The sequence below is a fragment of the Chrysemys picta genome, chromosome 2, assembly GCF_011386835.1.
Source record: "Chrysemys picta bellii isolate R12L10 chromosome 2, ASM1138683v2, whole genome shotgun sequence".
NCBI classification, from domain to species: Eukaryota; Metazoa; Chordata; order Testudines; family Emydidae; genus Chrysemys; species Chrysemys picta.
The window spans coordinates 32,065,503-32,080,707 of NC_088792.1; the positions used below are offsets into that span (position 1 = coordinate 32,065,503).

The following is a 15,205-nucleotide window of genomic DNA, read 5'->3' on the forward strand; positions in this document are numbered from 1 at the left end:
CTCTGAAATCACATAAGATTCCTGACTGAACTTGGTCCAAAGCTAGCACAGATCTGTTTGACGTGAATGGAAAAGTTTGCCTCTTCTTGATAGACTACTACTGAGTTTTTATTTTAAATGAAGTTTGCACAACATATCAAATAGCAATGTAATAGTGTAATAAATTGCACTGGATTCCAGATGAGTTAACAAGTGAAGGTCCATACTTCATGAATGGCTCATTTGAACAATTCTCTTTGATACTTTCAAGCACACCACATCAAGCTTTACCAATGCACTGTCAAATGCGTTAACAGAAAAGTCAAAATAAAAAACAAAGAACTAGAATAAAAAATGTTGGTGAATTCAAAGGATTGAAACATAGCTTTTTTGGAATATTACAAGTCTTCACAATGATTTCTTAGGACCATGAGTTCAGAGACGCCTAGAGAAATGGTCAAAAATCTTAGTACCAACAACTAACAAGTTTCTTGAGCCAAAGATAAATTACTTCGAAGTAATTACAAAAGAGCTACCTAGAAAGTAGAATACAAGAAATAGTATGATAAGATTGACAAACAGTTATTCCTGCTGCAAGTGAAAGAGAATATTAGATTTCTTGGTACAATGGGGAAGTTCTAGAAGACTGGAAAAAAGTGAAAATTGTGCCCTATTTGAAAAGGGTAAACCAAATGACTAGGGTAATCACAGGCCAGTTAGCTTGACACTGATCCCAGACTAAAGTTGTATAAAGATTTAAAGGATAGTAGCATAATTAATACCAATCAACATGGCTTTATGAAAAATATGTCTTGTCAACAAATTTTATATAGTTTTTTGATATTACAAGTTTAATTGATAAAGGTAACTATTGACATAATATACTTAGATTTCTGCATGGCATTTGACTTAGTACTGCATAACATTGTGATAAAGATTAACACTATACAAAAATCAATGTCAGCCAGTTACACAGACTGACGTGGATAGCTTGGTAAGGTGAACTCATTTTAATAACACATGTTTTAATTCAGCCAAATGAAAGGTCAGACAAAGAACAAAGAACAAAGGCCACAGTTACAAGATAGGAATGTAATGACACTGAAAAGGACTTAGGGGTAATGGTAGATAACCAACTGAACATGCGCTCCCAGTGCGAAGCTGTGGCTAAGTGGATGAACATGGTTCTTGGAGGTGCAAGCAGGGGAATATCAAATAGTTGTACAGAGGTAATATTATCTTTGTATATGGCATTAATGAGACCATTACTGGAATACTGTGTCCAGTTCTGGTGTCCACACTTCAAAAATTGGAAAGCATTCAGAAAAGAGCTACAGTTATGATTTGATAACTGAAAAATGATAGTAAGAGCCATGTAGCCATACAGTGATAGATTTAAACTACACATATTGAGCTTCTTATTGAAGAGAAGATTAAGAGGTGACTTGATCATAGTCCACAAGTACCTACATGGATTTCTGAAGAGATTTCTGATAGCAGACAGCTCTTAAATCCAGCAAAAAAGGGTAAATTGAGATCCAACGGTTAGAAACTGAAACTAGACAAATTCAGAAATAAGGTGCAACGTTTTAACAATAATGGTGTTTAACCATTGGAACAACTTACCTAGAGACATGATGAATTTTCTGTGACTTAGTCTTTAAATGAAGAGTGGATAGATTTAAAAAAAATATACTCTAGCTCAAACAGAAGTTGTGGGCTTGATGCAGAAATGAATGGATGAGATTTTATGGCTTGTGTTATGCAGAAGGTCAGGGTAAAGGATCCTACTGGTCCCTTCTGGCTTTAAAAAAAATATCTATGAATTAATGAAGTTCAAATGGAAAGTTACTTACAACCTGCCATAGTAACAGCTATGATCATACATCATAATCAATCCCGAGAGTCAGTCATACAAGAGGAACAGAGGAGCTGAGTAACCTGTTAGTCCCAGTTATCTCAGCACGCATGTGAGATCTCAGCACCTTTCAGGATCAGAAAAACCCGTTTAGAATAATTTTTGCCCTTTTTGTTGATTTTTCTAGTATTGCATCATTTTATTTATGTACAAACAATTATTTTCATTACTCAAATGTCCATAAAGAACCTACTATATTTCATAAAGACAGTGATTCTTCCTGCAGTAAGAAAGCAAGAAAAATGCATTTGAAGATCCAAAATTATAAAATGAACTTTGTGAAAGAAAAAATGTCACTGGTTGAATACAAAATTTGATATAATATCTGATATAGTCACAAGGCTCAGGCATCAATACCCAATTGGTACAAAATTCAAGAAAACACACTATCTATAAGGCAATAAAACACTTCAAGAAATTCAATTATTAAACATAGAGTGGCTAAAGACACCTCATTTGGGGCCTAATCCCACAGTGATTACCTACAGAAAAGTATGAATTTAATAGCAAGTTTGCCCAAGCAAAGACCGTAGGATCAGGACCTTAGCATGTAGGCAGTCTGGTATGGAAGTTACTCTTAGCTCTGCATTATTGCTAGCATAAATAAGTGTTTATAAATATTGTTACACGTATGATAATCAATATATAAATTAATAAAACTTCCACTTACTTGATCTCTTCCTGATTTATGTGATGTCATGTGGCGTTCAAGCTGTGTTCTATATGCAAATGTGTAACTGCATAATGAGCAACTAAAGTTATCCTCATTTTTTTCATGGCGATATTTAATGTGTTCCTTCAGAGAGGTAAAGCGTTTGTAACCTCTATCACAATATGGGCAGGTCAGCAGTTGGGAAAATGCATCTGGTGTTCCTGCAAAGGACAGACAATAAACCTTTATTTAGATAAAATGAAAAATCAAATATATTAATAAGAATAAACATGTTGGGGATATATTTTCACATACGTAAGTTCATGTAACTTCCATAATTTACATGGAGGAATATACCTCAGAATAAGAATTCTTATTTCAGTTTTTCCTAGCATGTATTCACTCATTGCCTGTGGTACAAATGTCACTAATATGCAATGGAGGAAAGAGGGAAAAAGGCAGAAAACAAACAGGTTTGATTCTGATCTCACTTATACCCAGGTTCACATTGATGTCACTCTACTGACTTTGATGGAGTTACTTGTGCTTTTCACCAGCATAAAGTAAAATCAGAATTAGTCTCTCTATGACTAGGCAGGACTGTGTGTGAGAAGACATGTTTATGGTTTTATATGTAAGTACATATATTCAAGAACTCTTACATTGCTATCTAAACATAAGTATATTATACAGAAAGTAACTTATGTATAACATTGTAAACATCCTGGCTGTTAATCTTCTCACATGTTTAACAATAAAAATGAAAATATTGTCTCAAAGGTCTCTTATTTTATTTTATTTTCAGATTAATAAAAACCTGGTTTTAGGAATGCAGGATTTACCATATTGGATCAGACTATTGATCTATAAAGTGCGGTACCCTGCCTCTGGCAGTTCCAATCCTTCATGCTTCAGAGGAAATGGAAGGCAATTCCTGCCATCATACAATTATCCAACTGTGCAGAGCAAGGGAGAGGGCAGAATTTCTATTTGAACCCCACTGATTATGATCTTATACCCTGAAGCACAAGATGTAAATTTGCATGGACTGTTATTTTAACTTGCATAACTACAAATATTAATACTCATAAAATTAGCCAATACCTTTGAAAGTACTTCTAAATTATATATCTTGATGACCTGTGGCAATTAATACCACAGGTTGAGTATATGCTCCATAAAGAAGCATTTCCTTTTGTTTGCTTGGAATTTACTGCCTTTCAATTTTATCGAGTGTTCCATTGTTCTTGCACAGAGGGACAAAGAAAAGAGGAGACTTAGATCAATTTTCACTATATTCTTTGTAGTGTTGTGTCTCTCAACTAAGTCCCTTCTTAGTTTTTGCATTTTCAGTATAAGTAATGCTCATATTTGCAGGCATAGGTATAGTTTGACTTCTATATTGGGGTGGGGGGCAGGGCCGGCTCTAACTTTTTTGCCACCCCAAGCAAAAAAAAAAAAAAAAAAGGGAGCACTGCCCCGCCAAAACAAAAACACCCCCCCCAACACCGCCCCACCAAACAAAAACAACCCCCCGAGCGCTGCTCCGCTGAAACAAAAACAACCCCCGAACTCCGCCCCGCCGAAACAAACAAACAAACAAAAACCCGAGTGCCACCCCGCCACCCGAAGATTGACCGCCCCTTACAAGGTGCCGCCCCAAGCACGTGCTTGGTCGGCTGGTGCCTGGAGCCCAATATGATGATCGGTTAGACCCTGAGAATGTGGGCAAAACCCACCAGGCAGATACCTGGGAAAGAATTCTCTGTAGTAACTCAGAGCCCTTTCCATCTAGTGTCCGGTCTCCAGCCATTAGGGATTTTTGCTACAGGCAGTCGCCAATGGGCCACATGCCATCGTATGCAGTCTCACCATATCATCCCCTCCATAAACTTATCAAGCTCAGTCTTTGTTATAACTATAAAGGGAAGGGTAACAGCTGTCCTGTGTACAGTACTATAAAATCCCTCCTGGCCAGAGACTCCAAAATCCTTTTCCCTGTAAAGGGTTAAGAAGCTCAGGTAACCTGGCTGGCATCTGACCCAAAAGACCAATAAGGGGACAAGATACTTTCAAATCGGGGGGGGGGGAGGGAGGCTGTTGTTTGTGCTCTTTGTTTGGGAGTTTGTTCGCTCTTGGGACTGAGAGGGACCAGATATCAATCCAGGTTCTCCACATCTTTCTAAACAAGTCTCTCATATTTCAAACTTGTAAGTAAACAGCCAGGCAAGGCGTGTTAGTTTTTATCTTTGTTTTCTCAACTTGTAAACGTACCTTTTACTAGAGTGTTTATCTCTGTTTGCTGTACTTTGAACCTGAGGCTAGAGGGGGGTCCTCTGAGCTCTTGATTACCCTGTAAAGTTATTTTCCATACTGATTTTACAGAGATGATTTTTACCTTTTTTCTTTAATTAAAAGCCTTCTTTTTAAGAACCTGATTGATTTTTCCTTGTTTTTAGATCCAAGGGGTTTGGATCTTGATCCACCAGGAGTTGGTGGGAGGAAGGAGGGGGATGGTTAATTTCTCCTTGTTTTAAGATCTAAGGAGTTTGGATCTGTATTCACCAGGGAATTGGTGAAGAGTTTCTCAAGGCTTCCCAGGGAAGGGAATCCACTTGGGAATGGTGGCAGCGGACCAGATCTAAGCTGGTAGTTAAGCTTAGAAGTTTTCATGGAGGCCCCCACATTTGTACCCTAAAGTTCAGAGTGGGGAAGCAGCCTTGACAGTCTTGAAGCTAGTTAGTTTTTTTACCCCCCCCCCCCACCACTGCTCCCTTTGGGAGGCTGCTCCAGAACTTCACCCCTCTGATGGTTAGAAACTTTCACCTAATTTCAAGCCTAAACTTGTTGATGGCCAGTTTATATGTATTTGTTCTGGGTCCACATTGATGCTCAACTTAAATAACTCCTCTCCCTCGATGGCATTTATCCCTCTGATGTATTTATACAGAGCAATCATATCTCCCCTCAGCCTTATATTGGTTAGACTAAACAAGCCAAGCTCTTTAAATCATAAGATAGGTTTCCATTCCTCAGATCATCCTAGTAGCCCTTCTCTACACCTGTTCCACGTTGAATTAATCTCTTTCTTAAACATGGGAGACCAGAATTGCACAAAATACACCAGAGGAGGTCTTATTAGTGCCTTGTATAATGATACTAACACTCCCTGTCTCTACTGGAAATACCTCACCTGATACATCCTAGGACTGCATTAGCCTTTTTCACAGTTGCATCACATTGACGGCTCATAGTCATCCTGTGATCAACCAATACACTCAGTTCTGTCTCCTCCACTGTCACTTCCACCTGATAAATCCCCAGCTTATAGCAAAATTCTTGCTGTTAGTCCCTCAATTCATCACCTTGCACTTTGCACTATTAAATATCATTCCGTTTCTATTACTCAAGTTTACAAGGTCATCTAGATCTTCTTGTATGATATTCCAGTCCTCCTTGGTATTGGCAATACCTCCCAACTTTATGCCATCTGCAAATTTTATTAGCACACTCTCACTTTTTGTGCCAACGTCAGTAATAAAAATGTTAAATAAAGTTGGTCCCAAGACTGATCCCTGAGGAACTCCACTAGTAACCTCCCTCGAGCCTGACAATTCACCTTTCAGTATGACCTATTGTAGTCTTCCCTTTAACCAGTTCCTTATCCACCTTTCAGTTCTCATATTAATCCCCATCTTCTCCAATTTAACTAGTAATTTCTCATATGGAAGTATATCAAATACCTTACTGACATCCAGGTAGATTAGATCTACTGCATTTCCTTTGTATTTCAGTTCTCATATTAATCCCCATCTTCTCCAATTTCTCATGTGGAAGTATATTAAATGACATCCAGGTACATTAGATCTACTGTATTTCCTTTGTCTAAAAAGTCAGTTATCTTCTCAAAGAAAAGTAGTAGTAACTTTGTTACTACCTCTTGAGTACAACTGAAACATTTGTAGAAAAAAATCTAGTTACTTTCTATCATTTAGGCTACTTATTTTTTGCAGTTCACCAAGCTTGGAACAGATCATTTAACTTTAGGAAACATCCTAACAGCCCTTTCTTATCTCAATCACCTGTTAATCACTCTGTTTATAAACAAAATTCTGACTTCCTGCCTCAGGGGCACAAGCTGTTAGCAGTCTCCTGTCTCCTCTGCTGAACTCATGACACTGCACACTTAGGCTGCCTGCCTGAGGCTTGCAGTTTGGGAGGGCAATGCCCTCCCATGAGCTCCCTAAACTCTGCCTATGTTTGCAGGTTAGCTATGTAAAACCTACTGTTTCTGGTACCCTACTGTGGATACTTTCAATCTCTTCTCTGCCTTATTGTGTTCAGCAAAACTGAACACAATAGTAAAGGTGTGGCCATCCTATCATCATCTTTCTATAATGTCTATTTTCTGTCCCATTTATAATTGATTTTTAAGTGATGCAGAGTGATGTGGAAACCCACTCCACTCCAGTCTGAGTACCACTCAATGTGTATTACAGTATCTTGCACTTGTTTAATTTGCATTTAGGGTGTAATATTTAAAAGGTTCATTGTGGCCTAACACTGCTTCTAGTGAAGTCAATGGCAAAATGGTAACCTAATAAATCAGGGCATTTTAAAATCCCACCCTTAGTCTTCCATCATGCTGCCTAATTCCCCAGTTTCACTGCATCCTTTTCAAGTGTCTCACAAGTTGCTTAGTTTTGTGTCACTGACAAGCAGAGGTGCTGATTCCATGGGTGCTCTAGCCTTGGAGTACCCACGGAAAAAAATTAGCGGGTGCTTAGCACCCACTGGCAGCCAAGCTCCCTTCTCTCCCCCAGCGCCTCCCGCCTGCCAGTGGCCCTGTTGATCAACTCCTCTTCCTCCCTCCCAGTGGCTCCTGCCCACCACGATCAGCTGTTCCACAGAGTGCAGGAGGTGCTAAGAGGAAGGGGGAGGAGCAGGGAAGGGACACACTTGGGAGAGGTGGAACTGGGCGGGAAGAGGTGGGGTGGGGGCAGAGTGGGTACAGGAAGAGGCAGGGGTGGGGCCTTGGGGAAAAGGGTGGAATGAGGACAGAGCTTGGGGTGGAGTGGGGGCAGGGCCTTGGGGGAAAGGGTAAAACATGACCATGAGATTTACATCAACTCCCTGGCCAATGAAGCAGAGGACAGCCTAAAGTACAACAATATGCCTCCTGCCTATGCATCACACTCCTGACTGGCAGCCATAAACAGCCTTTTAACATCCCCATCACAAAACCAGGCAACTCACTCTGCTCTTCGATGGACAAGTCCTGGAAGGAAGGAAAATACATTATGAAAGACACACTATGCACCTGCTGATGACTGTCCAAAGCCACGTGACCTGGCAAACCACATGGCTGCAGACACTGGGATGAAAAAACAGTTACTTACCTTTCTGTAACTGTTGTTCTTCGAGATGTCTTGCTCATGGCCATTCCATTCCAGGTATGCACGTGCCCACGTGTGCGTAGGGTGACCAGACAGCAAGTGTGAAAAATCGGGATGGGGGTGGGGGGTAATAGGAGCCTACATAAGAAAAAGACCCAAAAATCGGGACAGTCCCTATAAAATCAGGACATCTGGTCACCCTACGTGTGCGGTCGTCATAGATTTTTGCCTTAGCATTATCTATAGAGTCAGCAGTGGTGCCCCCTTGCCTGCCATGCTCATGCGCTGGTATATCAGGCACCACCAACCCTACGCCCTCTCAATTCCTTCTTGCCAGCAACTCCGACAGAGGGGCAGGAGGGCGGGTAATGAAATGGACATGAGCAACACATCTTGAAGAACAGTAGTTACAAAAAAGTAGGTAACTGTTTTTTCTTCGAGTGCTTGCTCATATCGATTCCATTCTAGGTGACTCACAAGCAGTGCCAATGGAGGTGGACTCGGAGTTCAAGGTCTTGCAGGGTGTAACCTTGAGACACTATCTCAAGACAATATCTCCAGCACACAACAGTCCGAGGTGACTCGCAACCAGGATGAATGGTAGGGATGAAGATGATTGATGAAAGAACAGGGTGTATCCTGGGAGGTGACTGGGGCATCACTCTCGACTGCACCCTCAAAACGAATGCTTCTGGCCCCTTGGGTGCTTTGCTGGGCCAAGCTGCGCAGGTGAGACTGCCAAGGCCTTGGTGGCGGGTGACGATGGCCAGAACTACTTTCTCGCAGACTGCGGCGTATGCATCCCCAATGAGAAAAGGGTGGCCCTAGTGTCCTTCAACACATGCAGCCTCGCATCTGTTTGCTCTGAAAAAAAGATCGATCCCATCAAATGGAAAGTCTTGGATCCAGGTCTGCAGCTCTTGGGAGAGGCCTGCGGTCTGAAGCCAGGAGCTGCGCTTCATAATCACAGCTGCTGCGACCACCTTAGCCATTGTGTCCCATGCCATTTGGAGGGAGCACCGAGCCACTGTGGTGCCCTCCTCCACCAGGTTGCCAAATTCCTGGGACAAGCCCTGCGGGAGGGACTCCTTGAACTTATGGAGGGAGTCCCATAAGTTAAAATTGTATCTCCCTAGGAGCAACTGATGGTTTGCCATGTGGAATTGTAGGCTGCCAGTTGAATAAATTTTCCTCCCAAACATGTCCAATCTTTTGGCCTCTTTATTTTGGGTGTCGAGCTGGTATGTCCTTGCTTATCCTTTTCATTGGCTGCAGAGACCACCGGCAAGCCCATGGGAGGGTGGATGTAAAGGTACTCAAACCCTTTGGCCAGGTCAAAGTATTTCTTTTCTGCTCTTTTTGAGGTGATAGGGATGGATGAGGGAGTTTGCCAGGGGGCCTTGGCAATCTTGAGGACATCGTCATGCACTGGTAGTGTGACACAGGCTGGGGTAGCGGCTGACAGGACATTAAACAACGTGTCCGCTTGCTCATACATTTCCTCCACCCCCAGGATCAAGTTCTCGGTCACCCGATGAAGAAGGGCCTGGTGTTCTTTAAAATTGTCTGGCAGGCTGGTCCTCGAGGGTCCCGCAACTGCCTTGTCTGGGGACGAAGATGAGAACTGTACTGCTGGGGGAGGCCCTGGGGAATTTTCCCCCGGGTGGAAGGGAGGCTTGGGATAGGTGCAGGCTCCTTTGCCTTGACCTCCAAGCATGCCTCGTGCACCAAGCCCAGTGCCGTCAGTGTTGCCAGCTGTTGCTCTGAGGCAGCTGCCGATGAGAGGTGTGAAGGGGGCATCACTATGACCAGCGCTCCCCATGCGTTCCAATAAGGCCACTGCACTGGCCACTGGCCGTGTTGCCAGGGCGGTACAGCTGATGTTGACGTGGCCTCAGGTGCCCAATCGTACTGGTGAAGTGTAGGCGAGGGGCTGAACTGTCCTGTGTCAGAAGAATTGCCTTGCGGTGACCATGGTGGAGCCGTTGAAGCCTGAGTCTGTCTGCTGACCATTGCTGTCGGAGACTGGTGTCAAGGGGACTGGAAATGCAATGGGGAGTACTCCCACGGGGCAGGCAACCTGGACCTGCACTGAGAGGATGACCGCTGCGAGGGCGAATGGTGCTGGTAGTACGGAGACCAGCGTCTCCCTCTAGGTGATCTGTGTCGAGACGGCGGGGACCACGATCCCAGTGCCAGTGATTGAGGACAAGCCCCAGAGGATCTGGGCTGTGACTCCGGTGATCTGCGGCGCAGGGGTGGAGAGCGCTGCTTTGTCTTGGGGGATCAGCAGTGCTCCACTGGCCCCGAGAGGTCTTAGCAGCTGGCTTGCCCTTATGGGGAGCCTTTGCTGATTCCTGAGGCACATGCTGCGTCGATGGTGTGAGTGGAGGCCTTTGTTCTCTTGGTACCGGGGGAGTTTGTGAAGGTTTCAGTGATGTCAGGAGTTTAGGTCCCATGCCACTCCCAAGAGTCGGTGGTGGACCTTTCAAGGGCTAAGGGCCCTGACTGGGGAAGGCACGAATGTGTGGCTCCAGAGTGGCTGGGTGGCCCAAAGTGGATCCCTTGTCTGATGACCCATGGTCCTTCTTGCCTGGTGCTGGGGAGCCGTGCTACCTAGCCTTTTTTTTTGGGCACCGGCGACGGGGAATGGTGTTTAGATAAATCTGGTGTGCAGTCTTCACACTGGTGTTGGTGTGAGTGTGTATAGTGGTTCACAGCTTTCTCCATGTTTCTACATGACCCCAGGTATGTGGCAGGGATGCATTCTCTTCCCAGCATTATTCTGTGAAGCTATCAACTGGATATTGGGACTTGCCACTCCACATGTCAGAATCAAGATTGGTCAAGAAGTTTTCACTGACCAAGGCTACATCAATGATGTGGCCCTGCTAGTGAAGAAGTCAGAGAATTTCAGCCCTGCCCTCCAAGGTCTCCAAGATGTTGTCTCCACTATGGAGTTGAACGCCTCATGGCATGAATCTTGGAGCTGGGCCACCAGAACCCCTGGTGCAGGTGGAATTGACTATTGTCGTGAGTGTTGATGAGTTCATTTACCTAGGCTACAGGCAGAGTCCAAATAGGTGCAGCAAACTAGATGTTCTTTGATGAAAATATCTCACAGCCTCCTGCATGAAGTTCATGTCTCACTTATGGAAGCAAAAATGTCTTTGCACTGAGACTTGGGGTACATCTATACTACACACGCTGTAGTGTAGACCTATGGCCCAGCTGTGCACTAAAAAATATTCAAAATTTGCCACTCTGGGCTGGCAGAGGGCGGGGCTGGCTGAATGGGAGACCACGTCTGGCAGCCTGCTGGAGTGCTCTTGCTAGGAGGGGGCTGGTGGGGGCCGCATGGGGGCAGGGTGCGGGAGAGTGGGTCTCTGGGCAGGTTGGGACAGGGCTCTGGGCAGTGAAGGGGTGAGGGGCACTGGAAACTAGGAGTTTGTGGGGGTGCTGCAGCACAGGTCTTAGGTAGGGCTCCACTCCTGGCCCTGTGCCTCCAGTCCTGGCTGCCAGCCCGCATTGGGCACTCTGCTCTTGGCCTGGCACTGGAGGTCCAGCTGCTTGCCTGGCACGGCGGGATCCAGGTCCTAGCTGCCAGCTTCCCAGCCCTGGGTGGCGGCGTCCCAGGATCTGGCTGCCTGGCCCTGGATGGTGGGGTCCCGGCAGTCGGCTGCCCAGCCATGGGTGGCGGGGTCCCGGCAGTCGGCTGCCCAGCCCCCGGCAGCAGGGTCCCGACTATGGGGTCCGGCTGCCCAGCCCTGCGCTGTGGTCCAGGGTCCAGCTGCCTGGCCCAATGTTCCACTTCTGGCCCTGCTCTGTGAAGGGGTCTCTGGGGGGGCGGAGGGCGTTGGGCATAGAGGACTGTGTGTGTGTGTTGGGGGAGGGACTCTGTGGTTCTTAACCTGTGGCCTGCAGCCCACAATTATAAAAAGTTTGAGTACCACTGGTGTAGACACTTAGTACAGTGATGTAAGGGGTTCTGTTGCTGTAGAAAATCCATATGTGGGGATGGTTGTACGCGAACCTTTAGGTCAGAAGGCCGGAATTACTGACTGTTTGTTTGCTTGGCCATCACCTTAGGAGGCCTGAACCCTAGGCCTCATCCAGAAGGCCTGATCCATAGACTATAGTCATTTACCCCAGCCAGGCGGCTGGGGCCATAGACCGTGTAATTGCTCAAGCCCACACCTAGAGGGCCTGGGCCATAGACTATTGCCGTTCACCCCAGGCAGGAAGCCTGGACTACAGGCTGACTGGTTGTTTGCTTAATCCTCCTCTGTAGGTTTGAACTGCTAGTGTGCAATTGCATGGCTGCACGCCAGGCTGCCTGACCAACTCTCCGATAGGCATACCAATTCCCCGATGCCACCGGCGGGTGCACCTGGGCCCTGAGAGGTAGGAAGCTTACACTAACTTTCTAGTATAGACCAGCCCAAACTTCAGGATATATCAAACCTGTGTACTACCTGTATATATGGATCAGAAACCTGGACCTTCTTACAGGCAGACTTGGAGCAGCTAAAGACACTCCATATGCACTGTTAGTGCCAAATCCTAAGGATAAACTTGTTTGACTTTGTGTGAAATGTCATAATCTTGCAGAGATCTGGCCTTCCTTCATTGCTCATTTCACTGAAAAGCAGCATTGCATGCTTTTCAGCCATGATGCCAGGATGGACAAAAACACCCCAGCACAGCATGCTATCAATTTCTCCATTGATGTGCAAAGGGGTGCACGCCCTGACCCTACCTAGCACTGCCCCAAGTATTCATGGATTTCCAGGATTGAGCCAGATCTTGGAATTTCACTACACGATGCCTGGTGCCACACCCATCAATCATAGCCATCCTGGCTGGTGCAACAGTTCTCAGTAGGCTATGCATGTTTGATGATGTGTTTGCCACATCAGAAGCTTATATCTTATTTTTATTAAAAAACAAACATCTCTCTGCATGGCATAAAATCTTGGCACTTCAAAACAAAATTGCTTAAGTGTTAACACAACAAGTTATTTACATTTATTAGATTAACAAAGTAACTGAACTTTTTTTTATACAGACAGGCCATAATATTCAAAAATCAGAGCCTACATTTAGGCTACTAAGCCAGTACTTGGGTACCTAAGTGCTTTTGAAATTCCGAGGTTAAGTTTTTAGGAGTACAAGTCCCATTGACTACAAATGGCTGATGGAGCATAGCCTGGTCAAAGCACTTCAGTTTTCTTGACTTGTGGAGTTTCAATACATCTGAAGGTGATGTTGGTTGCAACAGACCATGGGCTGTTTGCTTATCAATTATTGTGTTTGTGTTGTTCTTGCAGTAAGGATTTGAATAAGACTAAGGAATTGTTTTTTTCAGTTTAGATCAGTATTTTTCTTTACAGCTATGAATTTCCAGTAAGAAACTTCTTAATAGAAAAAAATCTGTGTAAAATCTGAAATTTTGCTAACAACCAAGAAATGAATTAAGAAAATTAGTGCAGAACATCCATTTTTGCAATGTAAGGTTATAAAATGGGAAGAAAGAACTAGCAATATGTAAATCAAAAAATCTGATTTCAACTAAAAATTGTGTTTTAAATTTTAAAAATATTTAATTTTTTGTAAATAATATTTTTATCTATCTTGCAATTTATCTCCACTATGAAAAACAACCATTAATTGTTATTTTTCTACTGTTTAGCCATTTCTTATTCCAGAAGAGAATTTTGTATGTAAGCCAGTATTTCCTATTTTCTTATTAGTCTTTTGAGAAGGAACTTGCCAGAAATTATTTAGATCTTCAAGGAATTATTATCTAGCAGATTCTCTTTGCCAATTATTTTTATTATATGTTTTAAATAACCAACGGGTTACAGAGACACAAGTTACTTTGACAGAAAGTGTGCTAATTTGACTCAATCCATTTACATTTATTTAAATGTTGTTTTATTATGCCTTTGCATATATTATCAAATGAAGTTCTAAACTGTTATTTTACACTCCGTTATTGTAGACTAGCATGTCCACTTAACAATTCCCAGTACAAATAATCAAAACCCAAATGTTTTAATTATCGCATGCATCAATTGTTACTTTCACACAAGACAAGTAAGTGAAACAGAATTTATAAGAGGGTATAAGCAAAATCTATCATAAAAATAAATAGTCAATGCTAAACCTAAGGCCATTTAAGCTTCAGAAACCTTAAAAGTAATTTTTGCTTGATTATACCCTCATTACATAACAATCAGCGGTTTGAACTTCCATTTATTTCAACAGCTACACAGTCTACAATAGATGCCTGGATCTTTATTTTTCTAAAATATAGGGAATTTCTAGGTCAACCTTTCAGTGTAATTCATTTTGTAAAGACTACTGATTAGTGAAATAATATTTACCATTTTCATCCTGACCACTAGCTTCTGGTGTGCCTTGTCTCTGGTCCTCCTCAGGTGCTTCAGGGTAAATAACAGCTGTATCTTCCTGTTGAAGGAATTCTTCAACATTGGGGTCATGATTTTGTTCATTTTCTACTTCAGAATCACCTTCATCTTCTTTTACTAAAATAAAAAAAAAAGCTTTGTTAATGGAATTTCAACGTCATAAGAAAACATTTTAAAATAATACATAAATGACAATAATATTTCGCACTTTTATAGCATCTTCCATTCAAGGATCTCAATGCACTTCACAAATCTTAATTAAGTCTTAGGTTAAGCCCTGTGAGAGAAGAGAGTTTTAGCCCAATTTTACAAATAGAGAAACTATGACATAGTGAAGTTAAAGGGATACCAACTTAAACAAAATCGAAGTTGTTTGTATAATGTTTCGCTGTTTTCCTTGCAGGCTCAGTTATTTAGTCAGTCACTGTCCCCTGTCTGTGTTTCACATAGCAATTGGGGGAAGAAATAAGAAAATGTGGTTGTAAAACTACGAAAATTAGCAAGCAGAGTTAGAGGAACATGTCTTAAACTATTTTTAGATATTGACTAGATTTCAAGTTGGCAGTGTCTCTAAGAGATTTTGCTCAATATCACACAAAGTATGTATCAAAACGAGGCATTGCATGTGGATTTCCTGGGGTAAGCTGAAAACAGTAGTTGAACAGATAAGACGTAATTAATTTCTAAATAGGCACATTCAAAGGAACCACCTATTTGGAACAACAATCAATTCCACCGCACTAGTTGGACCTAGGGTTTGCCTTATAAAGTATACAGACTGAAAAGAAATCACCTACAGGTCGCAATTATCAAGGCCTCCCTTCAA

The 15,205-nt window shown here is 43.0% G+C and overlaps 1 protein-coding gene across 3 annotated transcripts in view; it reads right to left on the reverse strand.

Annotated features, from left to right (window-relative positions):
- The window catches only part of ZEB1 (zinc finger E-box binding homeobox 1), a 210,208-nt gene that overhangs the window by 18,075 nt on the left and 176,928 nt on the right, over positions 1-15,205 (reverse strand). For all 3 annotated transcript variants that reach the window (XM_005290966.5, XM_065586802.1, XM_005290967.5), the window contains exons 4-5: positions 14,335-14,496; positions 2,568-2,770 (exon numbers count right to left, since the gene is read on the reverse strand). In XM_005290966.5, the coding sequence (XP_005291023.2) occupies positions 2,568-2,770; positions 14,335-14,496 (365 nt within the window). The remainder of the gene's footprint in view (positions 1-2,567; positions 2,771-14,334; positions 14,497-15,205) is intronic.